This window comes from Neophocaena asiaeorientalis, unplaced genomic scaffold (assembly GCF_003031525.2).
Source record: "Neophocaena asiaeorientalis asiaeorientalis breed wild unplaced genomic scaffold, Neophocaena_asiaeorientalis_V1.1 scaffold51, whole genome shotgun sequence".
NCBI lineage: Eukaryota > Metazoa > Chordata > Mammalia > Artiodactyla > Phocoenidae > Neophocaena > Neophocaena asiaeorientalis.
The window spans coordinates 364,783-374,376 of record NW_020173335.1 but is presented as its reverse complement, the minus strand read 5'-3'; the positions used below and the strand labels follow the sequence as shown (position 1 = coordinate 374,376).

The 9,594-nt window shown below is 57.6% G+C and overlaps 1 protein-coding gene across 4 annotated transcripts in view; it reads left to right on the top strand.

Moving 5' to 3' along the window:
* The window catches only part of LOC112400427 (fatty-acid amide hydrolase 1), a 16,935-nt gene extending 9,862 nt beyond the window's left edge, over nt 1-7,073 (top strand). For 2 of the 4 annotated variants that reach the window (XM_024746156.1, XM_024746158.1), the window contains 8 exons: nt 1,491-1,616; nt 2,152-2,249; nt 3,401-3,500; nt 3,777-3,817; nt 4,541-4,580; nt 5,063-5,171; nt 5,719-5,864; nt 6,338-7,073. In XM_024746156.1, the coding sequence (XP_024601924.1) occupies nt 1,491-1,616; nt 2,152-2,249; nt 3,401-3,500; nt 3,777-3,817; nt 4,541-4,580; nt 5,063-5,171; nt 5,719-5,864; nt 6,338-6,466 (789 nt within the window). In that variant the 3' untranslated portion in view covers nt 6,467-7,073. Of the gene's footprint in view, nt 1-1,490; nt 1,617-2,142; nt 2,250-3,400; nt 3,501-3,776; nt 3,818-4,540; nt 4,581-5,062; nt 5,172-5,623; nt 5,865-6,337 lie in introns of all 4 variants that reach the window. The other 2 variants (XR_003003401.1, XM_024746157.1) reach the window with 2 other exon arrangements.
* The last annotated feature ends 2,521 nt before the right edge of the window (nt 7,074-9,594 follow it).

Sequence of the window (9,594 nt, the reverse complement as noted above, 5' to 3'; positions counted from 1 at the left end):
GGGGCGGGGGGGGTGGTGGCGGTGTGTGTGTCTGAGGCCAGCAGCAGCGCCTCTTCAGACAGCCACCAGATGGCGCCCTTGCCTGCATTTGGAAACCTTGAGGCTTTCAAATTGGTGGGCTGGGAGCCAGAGCTGAGGAAAGGCCCACCTTCCGGCCCAGCCTGGGGGCTGTCCCTGCAGAACAGGAGTGGCCTCGAGGCTAAGAACAGCTTGAGAGAGCACTCCTGTACCTTATCTGTGTTTGATCCCCAGTAATTAGGAGCCTTTCCTATAGTATTCATGTCCCTATCCCCAGCCTCCAGAGGGATGCTTGGCGTGTAGGCTGAGTGAGTTAAGGACGGTTAAAAGCGGAGCTGTCTCCCTCCCAGAGAAAGCTGGGATCTGTGGGCAGTGTCAGATGCTGGCTCCCCAGAATATCATCAAAACAGCCTGTTGATCAGATAAGGCTGAATTTAATGCTTTCTGTGGTGAGGGGGAGTGCTGCCTCCACAGAGCCTTAGCGGCGTGGGGGAGGGGTGCGAAGTTAGGATGTTGAAGTTGGTTTCAGGTGGATATTTCAGTGTGGGGCATTGGTTAGGATTGGGTACAGATCATGATGTAATAGGTTAGGACTGGTGGATACAGCAAGGTGAGGATTCTGAGGAGAGGGGTTCAAGGAGTCTTAGGGGATAAGCTGTCATTTGGTGCTTCTATTGAAGAATTGACGGGTCTTTTAAGAATGACTGATAAAGTTATCTGTACTTTATGTACAACACTTTCAGGAGTAGTCAAGTTAGATTGATGTGGGCAGTGGAATAGTAAAGCCATGTTAATGTAGACAGTAAGCTGTCTGTGTGATGTTAGCGCCATTTCTCAGCGGTCTGGCATTTCCCCCTACAGACCTCTTGCCCTCACCCAGCCCAGGTTGCCTTGGAAGGGCTGAAGGCGCTGGGGCAGGCAGGAGATCGGGGCTGGGGATGGGGTGAGCTACCCCTCCTCAGCAGAGGAGATGTTCTAAGTGAAACCAGTCGTTCAAGAGCCCCTTCCTGAGAGGTGGGGAGGAGGTGAGGCTCCTGTCCTGAGGTCTGGAACGATCTATTACGGGAGCCAGGACTAGCATTCTGGAAACAGGCTGTGGAGAGCCTCGGCTCTGGACGCGGGATACCTGGCTTCCTGACCTAGTCTTGTAGCTCTGCCCTGACAAGTGGCCTTGGCTGAGTCCCGGCTCCGCTCTGGGCCTATCTCCCTATCTAGACCTGAAGCTTCAGTTTCCTCGTAGGACCAGTGGGAATCCTCATTCTTGCTCTGCCCACCTGCAAAGTCATTGTGAAGGTGTTTTGTGAAGGGGTCATATGCAGAAGGGGCTGGCCTCACTGGCAGTCAGTTTTCGGGGGATCTAGGGTGCAGCCTCAAAGCTGCGTCTGGGGCTGAGTAGCTGCTCTGAGCTCTGGGAGCCCTGCTTGGGGCCACCCTGTCCTGACCTGACTCTGACTCCTGTGTGTTGCCCCCAGGTCTACAGAAGCTCTCAGCCCCTGCGTGTGGGGTATTATGAGACTGACAACTATACCATGCCCACCCCGGCCATGACACGGGCCCTGCTGGAGACCAAGAAGAGACTCGAAGCTGCTGGCCACACGGTATGGAGGTGGGAGCCCACAAGTCCTGGCATCGCCCCTCTTTCAGGGAAGCCTTCCTGGTACCCATGGCTGCCACCCATCCCTGGCATCCTTCCACCCTGATTGTTTTGTGGTTGGGGATGGGAATTCGGTCCCTGGAGGACCAGTAAAAAGGGGCTGATCAGAAGTATTGGGGTACATGATTGATGGTGAGCTCACCCCTGTGCTGGGGATGTGTGAGCTGTGAGCTGCATTGGGAGGGCCTCGTCGACCGCAGACAGGGGTGCACAGCTGTCCAGAGGTTCCTGGGGCTCTGAGATGGCAGGTTTGGGGATGTTCATCTGAGACAGGCTTATGTGTGGCTCCAGACTTCTCTCCTGATGTGCATCTTACAGGGAGTTATCACGGGCCAACAAGGCCACCGTTGCGGCTCCAGTGAGGGTACCGTGAAGGCAGGGTTGGTCCAGTCCATGCTCGGGGCTGCCTGGGTAGCATGGGGGTGGTGGGACCCAAGGGTTTCTAGGTCTGGGAGTCTTACACTCCTCAGTCCCTGCAGCTGGTTCCCTTCCTGCCAAGCAACATACCCCATGCTCTGGAGACCCTGTCGACGGGTGGGCTGTTCAGTGACGGTGGCAAGAGCTTCCTACAGAACTTGTGAGTGATGTTGGGTTTGGAGGTCTGTGGTGGGATCAGGACATGGGGAGACCCAGGAAGAGCAGCTGGGTGCTGTAACCCCAGGGACAGGCCAGGCTGGGGGAAGTTGGAGGACAGGCCTCAGCTGAATGTGAAGAAGGTCTGAGCATTCTGGGTAGGGACCTTGCCACCCCTCTGACTGCAGGCTGAGCCTGGCACTACCTTGCCAGGGAGTCTTTGGAAAGGTGCCAGCGCAGGGGGAGGCTGGATTGAGCATCCATGGCCTCATCCTGAGCTGAGCTGGCTGGGAGGTAGGAGGTAAGCAGGGAGTTGCCTATCTGTTTGGGAAAGGTTGAGAGACAAGGGTAGGGTCAAATAGGAGGGCAGGGGTGTAGACGTCATTCTGTGACTCCGGGCTCTTCTCACTTGAGCCACGTCTTTCTCTTTTGAGTAGGACCTCAGTTTTCTTGTCTGTAAAGTCAGTAGGTTGGACCAGACCCGCTTTAAGGGACTTTGCAGAGCTCACATTTAGAGAAGCTGGTTCCACTTGGGTGTTTTCAGTCCTTAAAGGTTGACACGGGCAGAGGACAGGCCTGTGAAGGTGCCTCCTGGGGACATGCCCAGACTGACTGGACTTCCCGCAGTAGCTAAGTATGGTTCAGGCTTTAGCGGAAGGGGCTACCCCTCACTCTGGCCCTGGGAATGAGGCTCCAGGATCAGCCGCCTGAGACCTTTCCCTGAGATCTAGAGCAGAGACAGCCTCAGAGACGAGGATCACGGTGCCCACTCAAGACTGCGCCACTCGTGCCTCCAGGCCAATATCCGCCTCCACGGGGGGAATGCCCTCAGTATCACGCCCTGGCCAGGGAGATGCTGCCTGTAGTTCTTATTGCTTTAAGCTGAGTTTGCCAGGGAGGGAGACAGGGAGTCCTGCCTTGGGGAGCTCCATGGGTGTGGGTGGAGCCCAGGCATCCCAAAGGGTCTGCAGACACAAGCCACATGTTGGGAAGGAGAGGCTGAGATGAAGGGGCTGGAGAGCGTGACTGCCAGAGTCTGGTGAGGAGGGAGGTAGGCAGAGTCACTGAGTAGAGACTGGGGGATGCAGTAGGTGGGGGTGAGCCAGGAGGGATGCCTGGGGTGGATGTGTCTGGACTGGACCCTTTGTCTCCCAGCAAAGGTGATTTCGTGGACCCCTGCTTGGGAGACCTGATCTCAACTCTGAGGCTGCCCAGCTGGCTTAAAGGACTGCTGGCTTTCATGCTAAGGCCTCTGGTGAGGGCACAAGGAATAGAAGGGGTGGGCTGGGCTGGGCGGGAGCCTCTGGGGCTCTTCCCCCCTCCCCTTAGCCTCCTCTTCTTCTCAGCCCTCACCTAGTCTCTTCTCCTCCCCCCATGCCCTTTGATCTTCAGCTAACATGCATGCTGAAAGGGGTGCTGACCCGGGACATGGGGGGAGAGACAGAGGGAGGAAGCACAGGCAGCTTGGCCTGAAGATTATTGCCACACCTGGCCCAAAGCTGAGTCACTGACTGTGTCTGTCCTTCTGCAGCTCCCAAGGTTGTCAGCCTTTCTCAACAGCATGAAGTCTCGGTAAGAATGTTTCCCATGCCCAGATGCTTGCCCCCCTTTTCCCCTGACCTGGGTCCAAGTGCTTTCCAACAGGAAAAGATGAGAGAAGTAGCTTCTGAGGCTGGAAAGGGCGCAGGCAGGGTGGCACCCTCTGTGGCTTTCGAGGAGGATCTTGAAGATGTCTTAGCAAGGTCCAGGAAAGCCTGGAGAGCAAGGACCTGAGGGAGAGCACAGGATGGGAGGGGGTGGAGAGGAGAAGATTGCCCTGGCTGGGCACGGGTGGAAAGGCCCGGGAAGGAGCTGGCGGGAGGCAGGAGCGGGGGTGCTGGGAACCCATGAGGGTGCTACTCTTAGCGACCAGACTGCATCGCGCCCTCTCTTGCCTGCCCCTCAGTGGCTCATGCCGGAAAAGCTGGGAATAAGTTGTCCCATTCTCAGGCCCTGACATCTTGTGGACTTGCTCCTTCTGTTACCACCAGGCATTTAGGACCTTGGGTGGCTCTGGCCTCTCCTGTGTCCTGAGGGTAGCAAGGAGTCAGGCCTAGGTCCCTCCTGCGGACTCAGTGGGACATGAACTTAGGGATTAGAACTTCTGCCCTGCTTTACTTTCCTCTCAGAGTGCCCTGGAATTGAGAAGGGTCCAAGGAGGAATGAGATCTGGGAGGTGTTGAGAGTAGGGGTCTGATGTTGTTGATCCCCATGGCTGGGATCATCACGGTCAGTGACCTCATTCCCTCTGTCCAGGTCAGCTGGAAAGCTCTGGGAACTGCACCACGAGATTGAGGTGAGGCCAGAGCCTGTCGACTAGAGTAGGGCGGGTGGGGGGTGGAGTTGGACAGGGCACCTGCGTTGGGGTCTCTCGGCCACTGGTCCCCTGGAGTGGCCCATCGTTCTCCCTTCCACTCCCTGACAGCTTGGGGACTGCTGTCAGACCCTCACTTGCCCGGAGACCCGTCCTAGGGGCCTGGGTCAGCCTGGGGCTCCTGTCCTGGATACCTCTTTTGCCACTCTGATGCTGCCTGTAGCCAGCACTCCATGGCCCTGCCCTGGTAGGAAGAGTGGTGTCTGTGGTTCTGTGGAGCAGGTGCTGCCCCCTGAGAGCAGCCCTGTCTGAATACCCCTGAGGTCCTCCATCCCACTGTGGTTCAGTTCACGTCTGGGGCAGGTCCAGGGCTAGAGTCACCCCAGCCACAGTGCCTGCGTTGGAGAGTCCATGTAACGGGCTGGGTCTGAGTGCTTCACCTGGTGTACGGGTATCCTCCCCAGGTGTACCGTCACTCTGTGATTGCCCAGTGGAGAGCAGTGGAGCTGGATGTGCTGCTCACCCCCATGCTGGGCCCTGCTCTAGACTTGAATGGCCCAGGCAAGGCCACAGGTGAGGCTTGCAGCCCCGTCACAGCCCTGTCACCTGTCTCTTCTCTTCTATGAGTTCAGCCCTTTGCCTGGTGGGGCTGCTGGGAGGTAGTAGAAGAGGAACCCTGCGGGTGGGTTGCCCGCCTGGGGAAGGACTCCACCCTTGAGAGGCTCACAGTCTGGTTGGCTGGAGAGATGGGAGTCATGTGGGACCCTGTCCTCAGCGCTGTTCAAGTTGGAGATCATGTTACAGAGTCTGTGGTTTTGGGAGGTGGTGTTTGAAGCCCAGGTGGGATTTAGATAAACCAGGAAGACAGCAGCAACAGTCCAGGCGGGGGGAAGCTGCAGGGAAGAGGCACAGGGCAAGCTCGTCAGCGCGCTCTCCAGCCCGCCCTGAATCTGGATTCCCGGGCTCTGTCACCCTCACTCAAGTCTCAGCCCTAGGAGAGAACCTCTCCCTGTCTGTGGATGCAGGGTGCCATTTCACAGGGTGGAAGACTGGGGCTCAGAGAGGACAGTTGTCATGGAAGGTCACCCAACCTGCTCCAGCCACATGTGCTGTGTCTCAGGGGCCATCAGCTACACTCTGCTCTACAACTGCCTGGACTTCCCTGCGGGAGTAGTGCCTGTCACCACGGTGACTGCCGAGGACGAGGCCCAGTTGGAGCATTACAAGGGCTGCTTTGGGGATATCTGGGACAAGGCGCTGCAGAAGGTAAGTCCCTTTTCCCCTGGACTCACACCTGCTCCCCTTCCTCTAGTGGAGGAGAGCGTATAAACACGAGTATCCTTGTCTGTCTGTCTTGAGAGCTTGTTTGGAGGTTCTAGCAGGGGAGCGCAGCTGCTCGTATACCCTTGACCGAAGAACGGACCTCCTCTATCGGGGAAGGTCGTCCTCTTCGACCGAGCACGCAGCTTTGGGAGGGATGCACATGGAGTGGTGAGGGAGGAAGGGGACACCCGCCTAGCCAGCCAGATCAGCCAAGTCAACGCTCGCGATCAATGGGGTGACAGGTGTCACAGCCAGATCGCCCTCATGTCCTCTCGTCTGTCTTTCTTAACGCAAGACCCCTAAAGACTGCGGGCTGGCCCTGCCGTGCTGCCCTCCTCTCCAGCTGGGGTGCTTCCTGGGCCCAGGGTGGGGTCCTGCCTCGACACCTCCCGTCCTGACGCCTGTGTCCCCTGCAGGCCGTGAAGAAGAGCGTGGGCCTGCCTGTGGCTGTGCAGTGCGTGGCTCTGCCGTGGCAGGAAGAGCTGTGTCTGCGGTTCATGCGGGAGGTGGAGCGACTGATGACCCCTGAGAGGCAGCCATGCTGACTGCCGCCGCCTGGCCCTAGAGGACCTGAGACCCACTGGAGCCACGCCCAGTGTAGTCAGGGCACAGCTGCCACCCTGGAGGAAGTGTTCAGCCTGGGGCAGAGGCTTCCAAGTCCCTCCCCCTTGCCCCTGCAAGAAGCCCAAACCCACTGAGTCTGGACCTCGCTCCCTCCCCTGTTCCCTTCCCTGCCCTGACACCCCCAACGTGGCAGCCGGTGGGCATGACATGGGCGAAGGCCCGCTAACAGTCAAGAATCGGTTCCTATACCACAAAACAAACAAACAAACAAACAAACAAAAGAATCGGTTCCTGGTCTGTGTCCTTTCTGGAAGTCATCGTTAGGGCACTGGGGGTTGGAGACCCGACCTTCTAGAACCTGACTCCAGCCACGTCAGTCTCCTGCTCCAAAACCTCCTCTGGTTCCTGTCACTCGCAGGATGGACACAAGCTTCTCAGGATGGGCGATGCGGCCCCAGCACTTCACACCCAACCCTCCCACCCGCCTTAGATTAAGCCCTACTTTGTTAGACATTGTCTTTTCTCTTCTCCTTGCCTCTGCTGGGAATGCCCTTTCTGCTCCCCTACCATTAAATCCTCTGAGGCCCAGCTCAGATCCTTCTTTCTCCTTCTGAGCCCTGGAGTAGGTGGGCTGTTTCCTCCCAGTCTGCGCTGTGTGGAGGGCGTCCGCGGGTGGGTCACCGCCCTTAGCACACTGGCTCTCCTTGACGGCAGGGATACTATTTCTACGTCTTTGTCCTCAGTGGCCAGCACAGGGCCGGGCACAGGGCAGCGGGGAGTCTGGGATGCTGCTGGGGAGAGGAACCCGCAGGACTGAGGCGAGCACAAGACAAGGTGATCCAGCAGAGAGTGCTCGCAGGGCCAGCCCAGGACTGGAGTGTTCTGGGAAGGCTTCCTGAAGGAGGAGTGCCTGTGTTGAGTATAGAAGGTCCCCAGGGCTGAGATAGGGGACGAGGACATCCCAGGGAGAAGGAACAGTACTACAGCCAGAATGGGCACAGGAGGAGATGTGTGTGGGGGTCAGATCAAGGTGGACTTGGAGGGCCAGTTCAGGAACTTGAATCCAGTCTCAAGGGCAATGGGGCGCTCTTGAAGGATCAGACAGGTGTGGCGAGGAGAGTAGACTGGAGGGGCGGAGCCTGGAGAGGGTAACGAGGCTGCTCCATGATCCTAATGTGGGGAAGGGCACCTGGGGCCTGAGCTAGGGCCGTGGCCCAGGTAGAGAGAGGGGTGATTTGGGACTTGACAGTTGAGGGGTGGAAGTGAGCTGGCTCAGCTCTGCCCAGTTTGCCAGCTCACCTCTTACTGGACTGCTTTGCCTGGTGGGTGGAGGGTTAGCTGGTCTGGATGCCTGGGGGGCTTCTCGGGTCCACCAGCACAGCTGCCTCGCTCCTCCCTGGCTCCAGCCCTAACTCGCCCGCTTGCTGTCGGAGATGTTTCTGGCCTGAGCCCTCGGGCAGGGTGGGCCCCTGGCTCCCACCTGACCTCCTTCGTATTCTTTTCAGGGCAAGCTGCTTTCCCAAGGCTCCCTTCTCCACCGAGATTTTCCTGCTTCTCCAGTGGTGCTTTCCCCTCCAAGTCACGTGCCCGGTGGCACCTGTACTTTCTGCCAGTGGCGTCCCTACCTCAGTGGGGCAAGTCTCAGGGCAGACATGAGGCCCTACCTTGGGGCTGACTAGAAGGCCCGACCCACATGGATGCCTAGACTGGGGTGACCAGGCGGCTGCTGCACTTTGCCCTGATTTCTCTTAACTGCTGTCACTTTGCCTCATATCCTTCCATAAAACCACGTGCCATCTGCCCCAGCTTCCTGCCCCATTTCTCTCTTTGGTTAATGATAGCCTCGTGCTTTTAGACACGAGGCTGCCGTGGGGGGCCACCTCTCCTCCATTCCTTCCCTGGTTTATTGATGTCACCCTTGGACCCCAGCAGGGCCGTGCCCAGCCCCGTGCTTAGTGGTGCCGGAGTTCCGCCAAGCCTGGCTCCCATCCCTGAGAGGCTCCTGGGCCTGTGTGTGTGGAGGATGCAAGCACGTTGGCTCTCTTGTGATCAGGGCGGGGGGGAAAGGGTAGACGATGGGGTGAAATGCTGCTGAGGGCAGCGGAGGTGGTCAGCGAGGAAGCGAGTACCCCCTGCGTTCCACCTCCACCTCTACACTGTGGTGCAAGCCACCTGCCTCTCACCTCGACACTAATAACCAAACTGGGCTCCCTGCTTCCTTCCTCACCTGTCTGCCAATCCATTCTCCATACAGCAGCCAGAGTGATCATTTAAAAGTGTATATCAGGGCTTCCCTGGTGGCGCAGTGGTTGAGAGTCCGCCTGCCGATGCAGGGGACACAGGTTCGTGCCCCGGTCCGGGAAGATCCCACATGCCGCAAAACAGCTAGGCCCGTGAGCCATGGCCGCTGAGCCTGCGCGTCCAGAGCCTGTGCACCGCAACGGGAGAGGCCACAACAGTGAGAGGCCCGTGTACCGCAAAAAAAAAAAAAAAAAAAAAAAAAAGTGTATATCAGATCGAGCCACCTCTCTCCTTAAGACTTTGCAATGGCTTCCCAATCACCCGCGAATAAAATCCAGTCTCCTCCTCGAGTCCTGCGAGGCCCCATGTGACGTGGCCCTTGCCCACGCCCCTGCCTCCTCCTGGATGTCTCTTCCTCTCATTCATCGTGCGTGCTCCAGCCACATGAACACCCTTTGGTCTCTCGATCGTCTCAAGCTTTATCAGAGCTTCTGTGTTAGCTGTCCCTCTGTTTGGAACAGAGGGACAAGTGTTTGGAACACTTGGCGCCAATGTCACCTTCCCTGATCACCCACTTGGCAAACAGTCCCCCTTGACACCTTCTAACATGCCACCCTTTGTACTTTATAGCATTATCACTATCTGGAATCATACTTTTTTTTTTTTGTCTCCACTCAGGCAAGCTTCCTGAGAGCTGCACTTTGTCGTGCTCAGCCTGATACTCAGCATGTGGAACAGTGCCTAGAAGGTGCTTAGTTAATTTAGTGAACATTAACTGAGCATCTACTAGGGACCAGGCGCTGTATTGGATGCTGGGACTGCAGTGATGAATGTGGCAGGCTGGGGTCTTGTCCTCTCAGAGCTGCAT